Source organism: Quercus robur, chromosome 2, assembly GCF_932294415.1.
Source record: "Quercus robur chromosome 2, dhQueRobu3.1, whole genome shotgun sequence".
Classification (NCBI taxonomy): domain Eukaryota; kingdom Viridiplantae; phylum Streptophyta; class Magnoliopsida; order Fagales; family Fagaceae; genus Quercus; species Quercus robur.
In genome coordinates this window covers 61,515,340-61,529,027 of record NC_065535.1, presented here as the reverse complement: position 1 = coordinate 61,529,027, position 13,688 = coordinate 61,515,340, and the positions used below count along the sequence as shown (strand labels likewise).

The window sequence follows — 13,688 nt, the reverse complement described above, 5'->3', positions numbered from 1 at the left end:
TATTTGGAATCTGAATGGAGTTTTGTTTGTCAGATCCTTATTTATACTTGCTTTGTTTTTTCAGCCTAGCTATATCTTCAAGGTTGCTCCAGGTTCCATTTCCAAAGCAAACTATGTTAGCTACAGATGATGCAGTGGAAAATACTGTGTCTGCTCCTGTGCCTTCTGACACAACTGGTGTAAATACCCAAGTCATGATTGAGGAAGATTCCATCACTTCATCTGTTCAATACTGTTGTGATGGCTGCTCCACTGTTCCTATACTTAGGCGAAGATGGCATTGTACTATTTGTCCTGATTTTGATTTATGTGAGGCATGTTATGAAGTATTAGATGCAGACCGGCTTCCCCCACCACATTCTAGAGATCATCCTATGACAGCAATTCCAATTGAAATTGAATCAATTGGAGGAGATGGCAATGAATTTCACTTCACACCAGATGATGCAAGTGATACAAGCTTGCTGCCAGCCACTGCAGATGCCAGCATGCAGAATTCTGCTCCATCAATCCATGTGTTGGAGCCCAGTGAATCGGGAGAGTTTTCTACTTCAGTGACTGACCCAGTTTCAATTTCTGCTTCGAAACGGGCTGTAAATTCTTTGCTTCTTTCTGAGCTTCTTGAACAGTTGAAAGGATGGATGGAGACAACCTCTGGGGTTCGGGCAATCCCTGTAATGCAACTCTTCTACAGACTATCATCTGCTGTGGGTGGACCTTTTATAGACAGTTCAAAGCCAAAAAGCTTGGATCTAGAGAAATTAATTAAATGGTTTTTGGATGAGATTAATCTCAACAAACCTTTTAATGCCAAAACCCGCTCTTCTTTTGGGGAAGTGGAAATCCTCATCTTCATGTTCTTCACGTTGATGCTTCGGAACTGGCACCAGCCCGGAAGTGATAATTCCACTCAAAAATCAGCTGGAACTGTAGAAACAAATGACAAGAGTGTTATCCAGATTCCGCCCTCCACTTCAGCTGCTACTCAGTCTTTGGATGATCAGGACAAAGATGATTTCATTTCCCAGCTGCTTCGAGCCTGCGATTCTCTTAGACAACAAGGTTTTATCAGTTATTTAATGGATATACTGCAGCAGCTTGTGCATGTATTTAAGTCTCCTCCTGTTAATCATGATGGTGCACATGGTTTGGGCCCTGGTTCTGGCTGTGGGTCTTTACTAACAGTACGAAGAGATCTACCTGCAGGTAATTTTTCTCCGTTCTTTTCAGATTCATATGCTAAAGCCCATCGGACAGATATCTTTATGGACTACCACAGACTATTGTTAGAGAATGCTTTCCGACTTGTATACACTTTGGTTCGCCCTGAAAAACAAGACAAGAGTGGTGAGAGAGAGAAGGTTTACAAGACTTCATACAGTAAGGATTTGAAGCTGGATGGATATCAGGATGTTCTCTGCAGTTACATTAACAATCCCCATACAACGTTTGTAAGAAGATACGCAAGGAGGCTTTTCCTGCATCTATGTGGAAGCAAAACTACCTATTACAGTGTTAGAGACTCTTGGCAATTCTCCAGTGAAGTTAAGAAAGTTTTCAAACACATAAATAAATCTGGTGGTTTTCAAAAGCCTGTCTCTTATGAGAGAAGTGTTAAGATTGTGAAGTGCCTATCTACTATGGCTGAAGTAGCTGGTGCACGGCCTCGGAACTGGCAGAAATACTGTTTGAGGCATGGAGAAGTTTTACCCTTCCTGATGAATGGCATATTTTATTTCGGGGAGGAGTCTGTTGTTCAGACTCTTAAACTTCTAAATTTGGCCTTCTATACAGGAAAGGATATTGGCCACTCTTTACAGAAAACTGAAGCAGACTCGGGAATAGGTTCAAACAAATCAGGCACTCAATCTTTGGATTCAAAGAAGAAAAAGAAAGGTGAAGATGGAATTGAATCTGGTTCAGAGAAGTCCTATTTAGATATGGAGGCAGCGATTGATATCTTCACTGACAAGGGTAGTGATGCCTTGAGACAATTTATTGATAGTTTTCTACTGGAATGGAATTCAAGCTCTGTGCGTGCAGAGGCCAAGTGTGTTCTTTTTGGTGTTTGGCATCATGGAAAGCAGTCATTCAAGGAAACCTTGTTAACAACTCTCCTACAGAAATTCAAATTCCTCCCAATGTTTGGTCAGAATATCGTTGAGTACACGGAACTTGTCACATGGTTGCTGGGAAAAGTCCCTGATATTAGCTCAAAGCAACAAAGTACTGAACTTGTGGATCGGTGCTTGACCCCTGATGTTATTAGATGCATCTTTGAAACACTTCATTCTCAAAATGAGCTATTAGCTAATCATCCAAATTCCCGCATATACAACACTTTAAGTGGTTTAGTGGAATTTGATGGATACTATCTTGAGAGCGAACCTTGTGTTGCCTGCAGTTCACCTGAGGTACCATATAGCAGGATGAAGCTAGAAAGTCTGAAATCTGAAACAAAGTTTACTGACAACCGAATCATTGTGAAATGCACAGGGAGTTACACAATCCAGACTGTGACTATGAATGTTCATGATGCACGCAAATCTAAATCAGTAAAAGTTTTAAACCTCTACTACAATAATAGGCCTGTGGCTGACTTGTCAGAATTGAAAAATAATTGGGCACTATGGAAGCGTGCAAAGAGTTGTCATCTTGCTTTCAATCAGACTGAGCTAAAAGTAGAGTTCCCCATTCCAATCACTGCTTGTAACTTCATGATTGAGCTGGATTCTTTCTATGAAAATCTACAGGCCTTATCCCTTGAACCATTGCAATGCCCACGTTGCAGTCGACCAGTCACTGATAAGCATGGGATATGTAGCAATTGCCACGAGAATGCATATCAATGCAGGCAATGCCGAAACATCAATTATGAGAATCTGGATTCTTTTCTTTGCAATGAGTGTGGTTACAGCAAATATGGAAGGTTTGAGTTCAATTTCATGGCAAAGCCCAGTTTTACATTTGATAATATGGAGAATGATGAAGATATGAAGAGAAATTTAGCAGCTATAGAATCTGAATCAGAAAATGCTCATAGGAGATATCAGCAACTCTTGGGTTTTAAGAAGCCCCTACTCAAGATTGTATCAAGTATTGGTGAGAATGAGATGGACTCACAACAGAAGGACTCTGTGCAGCAAATGATGGTCTCTTTGCCTGGGCCTTCATGTAAGATAAACCGTAAAATTGCTCTTCTTGGTGTCCTGTATGGTGAGAAGTGCAAAGCAGCTTTTGATTCTGTTAGTAAAAGTGTTCAGACGCTGCAAGGGTTACGCCGGGTATTGATGAGTTATTTGCACCAGAAACATTCTGATAATGGAGTTGCTGCTTCAAGATTTGTGGTATCCAGGTCTCCAAATAATTGCTATGGCTGTGCAACTACTTTTGTGACCCAGTGCCTTGAATTATTGCAGGTGCTATCAAAGCATCCAAATTCTAAGAAACAACTTGTTTCATCTGGCATCTTATCTGAGTTATTTGAAAATAACATTCATCAAGGTCCTAAGACTGCCCGCGTCCAAGCTAGGGCAGTACTTTGTGCTTTCTCTGAGGGTGATGTTAGTGCAGTGACTGAGTTGAACAGTCTGATGCAGAAGAAAGTCATGTACTGCCTTGAACATCATCGTTCCATGGATATTGCTCTGGCTACCCGTGAAGAGCTGTTATTGCTTTCGGAAGTGTGTTCTCTGGCTGATGAATTCTGGGAATCAAGGTTACGTGTTGTTTTTCAACTGTTATTTTCTTCCATTAAATTGGGTGCCAAGCATCCTGCCATCTCTGAGCATGTTATTCTTCCTTGTCTGAGGATTATATCTCAGGCATGTACTCCTCCAAAACCTGACACAGCAGACAAAGATCAAGGTGTTGCAAAATCTGCTCCTGTTTCACAGACTAAGGATGAAAGTAACTCTAATGTTTCAGGATCTTTGAGTGGTGTTTTCAGTGGGAGCAAGTCTCAGCCAGAGTCATTGGAAAGGAACTGGGATGCTTCCCAGAAGACTCAAGATATTCAATTACTGAGCTATTCTGAGTGGGAGAAGGGAGCATCTTATCTCGATTTTGTTAGAAGGCAGTACAAGGTGTCTCAAGCAGTCAAGGGTGCCAGCCAAAGGTCTCGTCCCCAAAGACATGATTTCCTAGCTCTTAAATATGCATTAAGGTGGAAGCGGCATGCTTGTAAGACAGCAAAGAGTGACTTATCAGCATTTGAACTCGGGTCTTGGGTTACAGAACTTGTTTTGAGTGCTTGCTCTCAATCAATAAGGTCTGAAATGTGCATGCTGATAAGTTTGCTCTGTGCCCAAAGCGCATCAAGGCGATTTCGGTTGTTGAACTTGCTAGTGTCTCTATTACCGGCAACACTATCTGCTGGTGAAAGTGCTGCAGAGTATTTTGAGTTGCTTTTCAAGATGATAGAGTCGGAAGATGCTCGACTGTTTTTGACTGTGCGGGGATGTCTACGTACAATATGTAAATTAATTACCCAAGAAGTGGCCAATATAGAGTCTCTGGAAAGGAGCCTGCATATTGACATTTCACAGGGATTTATCCTTCACAAGCTGATAGAGCTCCTTGGAAAATTTTTAGAGGTTCCCAATATCAGATCCAGGTATTATATGGATTTTGCTAATATGTCTTCCATACTTTTTTTTTTCCTTTTTTTTTTTTGATAAACTTGTTTAGTTTTTCACATCTAATACAATTTGATCTTGTGCCAGATTCATGCAAGATAATCTGCTCTTTGAAATCCTTGAAGCACTTATTGTCATCCGTGGCTTGATAGTGCAAAAGACAAAGTTGATTAGTGATTGCAACCGGCTCTTAAAAGATCTTTTAGATAGTCTTCTGCTTGAAAGCAGTGAAAATAGACGGCAGTTTATCCGGGCCTGTATCTGTGGTTTGCAAATTCATGGAGAGGAGCGAAAAGGAAGAAATTCTCTGGTATGGATGACATAATCTACTCTGTTTATTATCCTCTTTTTCTGCTTATAATTTTCTTTATCGTCTTTGATCAGTTACCAAAGATGTCAAAATCATTAAAGTTATGCCTGTTTTGGATCTATTTTTGAACTTAATTTTCTGCTTGTATTCTGTCTTGATACAGATAAATTACTTAGTGGATGAGTGATGTGTAATTGTATAGATTTACAACTTTAGTTTTTGTACTTCTGATTTATTTTAATTTTTTTTAATCTAAGTATGTTGAGATGCAATTTCCTTTAATAAATCGTATTCACCTGTTTGTGCAGTTTATCTTAGAGCAGCTCTGCAATCTGATCTGCCCATCGAAACCAGAGCCTGTATATCTTTTGGTTCTTAACAAGGCACACACGCAGGAAGAATTCATCAGGGGATCAATGACTAAAAATCCTTATTCCAGTGCAGAGATTGGTCCATTGATGCGTGATGTTAAGAATAAAATTTGCCATCAGTTGGATCTCTTGGGTCTTCTTGAAGATGATTATGGCATGGAGTTGCTAGTTGCTGGGAATATCATCTCTCTTGATTTGAGCATTGCTCAAGTTTATGAGCAAGTATGGAGGAAATCAAATCAATCTTCAAGCACTTTGGCTAATTCTACCTTGTTATCTACAACTGCTGCTACTTCAGCCAGAGATTGTCCACCTATGACTGTGACTTACCGTCTTCAGGTTTGTTGATACTATTTCTTTTAAATTTATAATTTTTTTCTCAGTAATTAGTTTTGTTTAATAACAATTGTGGTTCCAAAAGAACAGAAGAAATTGCTTTATACCTTTTTTCTATGTACTGTTTGGTTGCATATGGTGTCTATTCATGGATCTGTCTTGAGATCCATATGGTGAATTTTCTATTCACGCCGTCCATTTGAGCTCAGTTTATTAGTGAAGTATTGTGTATGAGATGGTAAAGTTGAAGTGTTTGTGTCCATTATTGTTGAAGGTGTGCATAAAAATTAGGTGGTTGTTTCTTTTGTTGTTGTTGTTGTTTCTTGTGAGGGGAATGCAACATTTCGTGGTGGTATTATTGGCAGGGATTAGATGGCGAAGCAACTGAGCCTATGATTAAAGAATTGGAGGAAGATAGGGAGGAGTCGCAAGATCCTGAGGTTGAATTTGCCATAGCAGGTGCAGTACGTGAATATGGTGGACTTGAAATTATTTTGGGCATGATCCAGGTGTGTAGGCTACTTCTTTAAATGATTGATCTATTTCCCTCTTGCTGATGAAGAATTTTCTTTTAGCAATCATTCAAAATTATATTACCAGGTTCATTTTTCTTTGGGCACACCATGGAATTTTTGGCAGAAGAAATAGAAACTGCAAAAGATTTCAAGAAAATTGATCACATTACGTTTTTATGAACATTCCATTTCATGTCAATTTTGGAATAATATGTAACATTTGTTCTAGTGGCATAGCAACATTTGTTTTATTCTTTGAGTTTACTAATGGTTTCTAGTGCCCTTTGGATTGGTGATGCATTTTTGGAGTATTTTCTGAAAGTTTGCAATTGTAATTGGGTGACTTTGGGTTTATGAATTATATTTATCTGAATCCATATGTCTATTTTCTATTTATAATAGAAACAATGGCCTGTTTCATTGTGTCTCAGAGAATAGTTTTAAAAACTAGTTTCCAAGAAGAGGAAGAAAACTTAATTGTTTTTCAATGGTTTTGTTTTTCCTGAACTGAAAAACAGAAAACAGTTTCAGGAAACACAATTTTGGTGTTATCAAAGCCATTTCGAGTTATGGTTTTAAAAAAAACTAAAAACAAAAATCACCTTCCATATCTCATTTTCTTATATAAAATAAAAATTAAACACAAACAAGCCTGGCTTTGTTTTTCCTAAAAAGCAGAAAACTGTATCAGGAAACACCATTTTGTTGTAACAAAAAGCCATTTTGAGTTACGATTTCAAAAAATCAAAACAAAAAATGCCTTCCATATCTCTGTTTCTCTTTTAAAATAGAAATTAAACCAAAGAAGCCAGGTTTCCAAGATATAAGGAATTTTCCATTTTGAGGTTATGCACTCATGCCGTGTTATAAATGCATATATTTATCTAAATGATTATAGCATATCTTTTACTGGTTATATAAATTTCCTCAGTTATTTCTGTACCCTGAATGTTTATTTTGTGCTTCTAGTCGTTCTCTTATATGATTTTAATAGCCATTTGACCTGATCGAATTGTCACTTAAAGAAATGGCATATATACTTCGGAATTTTTTTTTTCCCATTTCAGTTGCTTATAAAGGCTTTGCTTTGTTATGCAAGGGAAGGCTATTTCTGATTATTATTATTTATTAATCCATCTGACTTTTGTTTTGAATGTTCAGCGTTTGCGAGATGATTTCAAGTCCAATCAAGAGCAGTTGGTTGCAGTTCTTAATCTCCTCATGCACTGTTGCAAAATCAGAGAGAACAGGCGTGCCTTGTTGAGACTAGGAGCTTTAGGCATACTTCTTGAAGCATCAAGGCGGGCCTTCTTTGTGGATGCCATGGAGCCAGCCGAAGGCATTCTTCTGATTGTGGAAAGTCTGACTATGGAAGCAAATGAAAGCGAAAACATTAGCATTTCACAAAGTGCTCTTACTGTCACCAGCGAAGAAACTGGCACAGATGAGCAGGCCAAGAAAATAGTTCTCATGTTCTTGGAACGACTATCACATCCTTTGGGCCTTAAGAAATCAAACAAACAGCAAAGGAACACTGAGATGGTCGCACGAATTTTGCCTTACTTGACATATGGTGAACCTGCTGCAATGGAAGCACTGATCCAGCATTTTAGCCCTTACTTGCAAGACTGGGGTGAATTTGACCAGTTGGAGAAACAACACCAAGACAATCCTAAAGACGAGAGCCTTGCTCAGCAAGCTGCCAAGCAGAGATTTTCCCTGGAAAATTTTGTTAGAGTTTCAGAGTCACTTAAGACAAGTTCCTGTGGAGAGAGACTAAAGGACATTATCCTAGAGAAGGGTATAACCAGTGTTGCAATTAGACATCTGAGCAATAGTTTTGCGGTTTCAGGGCAGGCTGGCTTTAAATCCAGTGCAGAATGGGCAATAGGTTTAAAACTACCTTCTGTACCGCTTATATTGTCTATGCTGACAGGCTTGTCAATGGGGCATTTGGCCACCCAAAGGTGTATTGATGAGGGTGGAATCTTACCCCTGCTTCATGCTTTGGAAGGAGTCTCTGGAGAAAATGAAATTGGGGCAAGGGCTGAAAACTTGCTAGACACACTATCTAATAAAGAGGGAAAGGGAGATGGGTTCTTGGAGGAGAAGGTGTGTAGGTTGCGGCATGCAACTCGGGATGAAATGAGGCGTCGAGCTTTGAGGAAGAGAGAGGAGATGCTTCAGGTACATTTCCACTGAACCCTGTGCTGCATAGCAGACTTACCTATCTATCTATGCTAATAAAATTGGGGCTGTTTATTATTGTAGCAGCTTTTTTATTTGCTTTTCAATACCAAGAAAAAGTATATGGGTGTGATGTAGGACAACATCTGAATTCTTCAACTCCTACTTCTATTTTGGGGAATTAGGATTAAGGTTTGATGTTGAAAATAGCAGGTTCAGATAGGGTTGGTAATGGGAAGTTTGAAGAATAGGATTTAGGGTTTGATAAGCTTATAGGGATGTTTGCAAATCTGATTTGATCTAATATTTGGATCAATCACAGAGAAGTAGAACTGAAAAAATAGGTTAAAGGGAAGAAAGTAGAAGATAAAGTTATTTGCTGATGCATGTTTGTACATTTAAAAGATAAAATAGACAATGATTATCTATATATGGAGGGATAATGTTTATTTAGGTTAGTAAGTGAAACTCTCAGGAGTGCAAAATTTATACATTATTTAGTTTTGGTTGGTGAAATTCTCCATTTTTTTTTCTTTGACATTGCCCTCCACTGTTTCCCTAGTATTGAGGCCTTTGAGGCCAAGGAAACAAAATATGATACATAATACATTCTCCATATTGATGTTTCTTCCTAGAAAATGAAGAAATAATGGTGGGAACGTCTATTTGGTAATTGGAACAGGGACTTGGAATGCGACAGGAACTAGCTTCAGATGGCGGTGAGCGTATTGTTGTTGCTCGACCAATTCTTGAAGGTCTGGAAGATGTGGAGGAGGAGGAAGATGGGCTGGCATGCATGGTGTGCCGAGAGGGCTACAGTTTGAGGCCTACTGATTTGCTGGGTGTGTACTCCTACAGTAAGCGGGTGAACCTAGGTGTTGGCCCTTCAGGAGGTGCACGTGGGGAATATGTCTACACAACTGTGAGTTACTTTAATATCATTCATTTCCAATGCCATCAGGAGGCCAAAAGAGCAGATGCAGCTCTGAAGAATCCTAAGAAAGAGTGGGAAGGTGCAACCCTCAGAAATAATGAATCTCTTTGTAATTCATTATTCCCTGTGAGAGGTCCTTCGGTTCCACCACAACAGTATAATCGCCATGTTGACCAGTATTGGGAAAACCTCAATGCTCTTGGACGTGCTGATGGAAGCAGGCTTCGACTGTTGACATACGACATTGTTCTGGTAGATAACTTTCTTTTACTTTCCTTCTACTCTTTTTATTTATTTATTTATTTATATATTGTATTTGGATGACTGAGTTAAGGTTCTGCTTTTGAGTAATCTTTGAAGTACATACAAATACCCCTAAGTTGAAGATTGATCCTGTCAAAGATTTCCTCTTGATATTATTTATGGCTGAAACAAATTATTGGATGGTAAATAATGCCTAATAAGGTTTTGTTGAGAACCTTTTTATATATGTAATAATGCCATTTGTGGTGGGTCACATATTGATTTGAATGAGTCATGTATTATTCTTTCACCAGTAATTCCTTTCTAACTTTTGTGGTTCTGTCACTTTAATATTTGGCCTTTTACCTTCCTGTACCTGATGTTCATGAATTTTCTGTCATGTAGATGCTTGCTCGATTTGCAACAGGGGCATCATTCAGTGCAGAAAGCAGAGGTGGAGGAAGGGAAAGCAACTCCAGATTTCTTCCTTTCATGATCCAAATGGCTCGTTACCTTCTTGATCAGGGAAATCCTTCTCAGCGCCATAGCATGGCCAAAGCTGTCTCAGCATATTTAACCTCTTCCACTACAGATTCCCGCCCCTCCACACCATCTGGAACACAACCTTCTGTGGGGACTGAAGAAACTGTACAATTTATGATGGTGAATTCACTTCTCTCGGAGTCCTATGAATCATGGTTGCAGCACCGATGTGCCTTCTTGCAGCGTGGAATTTATCATGCATACATGCAGCACACTCACGGCCGGTCAGCGGCTCGTGGATCATCCAATTCAGCAAAAGTAGAACCTGGAAGCTCTAGTACAAGCCCTACCCCTGAATCAGAGGGTGCTGATGATCTATTGTCTATCATCCGACCAATGCTTGTCTACACTGGTTTAATTGAGCAGCTGCAGCATTTCTTCAAAGTTAAAAAATCAGCAAATGTGGCATCTGTAAAAGCAGAAGGAACTACTGCATCATTAGAAGGGGACGATGAAAGTGGAAGTGTAGAAGCTTGGGAGATTGTGATGAAAGAGAGACTATTGAATGTGAAGGAGATGGTAGGGTTTTCTAAGGAATGGCTCTCGTGGCTCGATGACATAAATTCTGCTACTGATTTGCAGGAGGCCTTTGATGTCATCGGTGTTTTAGCTGATGTGTTATCTGGTGGAGTTACGCAGTGTGAGGATTTTGTGCATGCTGCGATAAATGCGGGGAAAAGCTGATGATCATTCTGAATCAGGGGCATTATGTGTATTTTTAGTTCAAAATTCTAGTTACAAACTTCCTTATTTTGATATGTGAATGAATGTGATAATGATGTATGCCTGTTCTGTCCCCATGAGTGAAGGGGTGAGAACTTAATATTATGTCTTGTTTGAGTCTGTAACACATACGCTCCTTTAGGTAATGAAATTTGCTTTCCCCAAAGAAATGTCTCGTGGTGTCTTGAATCAAATTCATCAGTCTGCATATACAGCACATCGCACTTAAGTTCATCAAGTATCTTTACGAGCGAGACATTATATGAGAGAAACGTCTGAATATATACTTGCCTATTAAAAGATTCTAAAAAGTGAATTTAACAACACAATGTAATTGTTCAAGCTAATTAAATAATTGAGAATTCGGTCAAGCAATACCTTCAAAATCATAGTTACATTTGAATTATTATTGTATTTGAGACATTTTTCCGGTGGTCGATTTTTTTAATGTATTTATTTATTTATTTATTTATTTTTACTGTGTTTTATGTATTTATTGAATGTTGAACAAAACAGTAAAAAAGAAAAAGAAAAAGAAAAGGAAAATGGAAACTGATTGTTGAACAAAATAATAAAACAATGAAAAAGATAATAATAATGGAAACTGGAGTGGCATACACAGTAGCACAAGGGAATAGCCGAATAACTAAGTCGATATGATGGGTATATTGTCTTTCATAAAAGCTTGCTCACCATCCGTTGGCCACTTCTGGCTAATGTTCTTTCGCTCCCTCTTGGCTAATGTTCTTTCATTCCCTCCATTGAATTTGAATTTTAAATTTGGATGCTTGAAGGCTCAATTCTGAAAGCTCAATTTTAAAATTTCTATGGATGTGTGTTGTGTGTAAAGAGAACAAAAATTATATAAATCTAAGTAAGCAAGTATAAATGCTTTGCCTACTTGCTTCTCTTTAACTTTTCGCGTATACTTATTTCTCTTTTAACTTTCTCTTTTGGTGTGTGTGAAAAGATTCTCTTTTAACTTTCTCTTTTGATGCGTGTAAAGAGATTAGAGAAAAAAAAAGAAGTATATAAATCTAAGCAAGCAAGCATAAATGTCTTACCTTCTTGCTTCTCTTTATCTTTTGTTTTCTTTTGTGTTGGAAAATGTTTATATTTTGGCACAATGTCATGATCATAATTTGATGAAATAATAAGAACATATTTCAACTTTGAAATGTAACACACTCTAGTCCTATATATTGTGTAACATATCCTATAAAGGAGTAAAGAATCTCATAAATCAATGAAAAAAAAAATAGATGCTAGACATGTTAAATTTAAATAATAATAAAAAAAGGTATATATATATATATATATATATATATATATATATATAGAGAGAGAGAGAGAAAAAAAAAAGTATATAAATCTAAGCAAGCAAGCATAAATGCCTTGCGTACTTGCTTTTATTTAAATTTTTCTCTTTTGTTTTTTTATGTATTAGAGAATGTTTTTCTTTTTTGGTACAATGGTATGATCATAAATTAATCAAAAGTGACAACTGAAATGAGAACACATTACCATCTAGGTAGGGATAATCTTAATCTCAATACCCTCCAATTAAACATTCAAACCTTGGAATAAACATAAACACAGACAAAAATGCCTGAAATATTGAGACAATATTCATATGGAACTTCAATCAATTTTACTTTTAGATAGGTAAGTTGCACACTAATCTTGGCTTTGATCTCATAACCACATATCCTTCACCTTATTCTTGCTGGAAATGTGATGCCATCAGACTAGATAGAGCTCATTGGCACACTGGAGTTTGATGATGACAGCCTCAATCAAGCCACCAAGTGATTGGAATTTTTTGTGATCTATTATCTATGGCTATCAGTCCCTAAGAACTGCTAGATTAACCGTACCATATATCAAAACACAGATCAGCAGGTATTTAAGACTTTTCCATTGCCTAAAAAACTATGGCGATTGTAAAGGCGTTCTAAAAATTGAAGAAAAGATATTGCTTAGTAAATTTAACAACACGATTTAATTGTCCAAATTAATTAAATAATTGTGAATTCGGTCAATCAATACCTTCAAAATTATAACTATATTATTCTTAACAATTTATATTTAATTATTATTGTAGTTGAGACAAGTTTTTCGGATAGATTTTTTTTTTTAATTGAATGTTGAACAAAACAGTAAAAAAAAAAAAAAACTGATTGTTGAACAAAATAATAAAACAATAAAAAAAAAATAATAATAATGGGGAGTTGGAAACTGGAGTGGCATGCACAGTAGCAAAAGTGAGTAACCGAATGAGTATATCGTCTTTCAAAAAAGCTTGCACACTATGGCCACTACTGGCTAATGTTCTTTCACCCCCTCCGTAGAATTTCAATTTCGAATTTGGATCGAATGCTTGAAAATTTCAATCCTAAAACTACTATGGATGTGTATTGTGTGTGTAAAGAGAACAATATATATATATATATATATATATATATATCTCTCTCTCTCTCTCTCTCTCTCTAAATAAGCAAGCACAAGTGCTTTGCTTACTTGCTTCTTTTTAACTTTTTGCTCACACTTGTTTTTCTAAAACTTTCTCTTTCGGTGTGTGTTAAAGAGATTCTCTTTAAGTTTCTCTTTTGGTGTGTGTGAAGATATTAGAGAAAACAAAATAAAAAGTATATAAATCTAAGTAAACAAGCAAGCATAAGTTCCTTGCCTACTTGCTTCTCTTTAACTTTCTCTTTTGTTTTCATTTGTGTTAGAGAAGGTTTTTCTTTTGACATAATGTCATTATCATACTTTGCTAAAATAATAAGGAACATATTTGAACCTTAAAATGTAATATTCTCTAGTCTTATATATTGTGTAAGCAATCTTAAGTGTGCATAACCTAGATATAGAGGAGTAAAGAATCTC

The 13,688-nt window shown here is 37.3% G+C and overlaps 1 protein-coding gene across 1 annotated transcript in view; it reads left to right on the top strand.

Annotated features, from left to right (window-relative positions):
• The window catches only part of LOC126714373 (auxin transport protein BIG), a 31,979-nt gene extending 21,010 nt beyond the window's left edge, over nt 1–10,969 (top strand). The window contains exons 8-14 of the mRNA XM_050414499.1: nt 65–4,615; nt 4,725–4,947; nt 5,256–5,657; nt 6,020–6,163; nt 7,331–8,356; nt 9,039–9,542; nt 9,939–10,969. Of these exons, the coding sequence (XP_050270456.1) occupies nt 65–4,615; nt 4,725–4,947; nt 5,256–5,657; nt 6,020–6,163; nt 7,331–8,356; nt 9,039–9,542; nt 9,939–10,760 (7,672 nt within the window). The 3' untranslated portion in view covers nt 10,761–10,969. The remainder of the gene's footprint in view (nt 1–64; nt 4,616–4,724; nt 4,948–5,255; nt 5,658–6,019; nt 6,164–7,330; nt 8,357–9,038; nt 9,543–9,938) is intronic.
• Nucleotides 10,970–13,688: the final 2,719 nt, after the last annotated feature.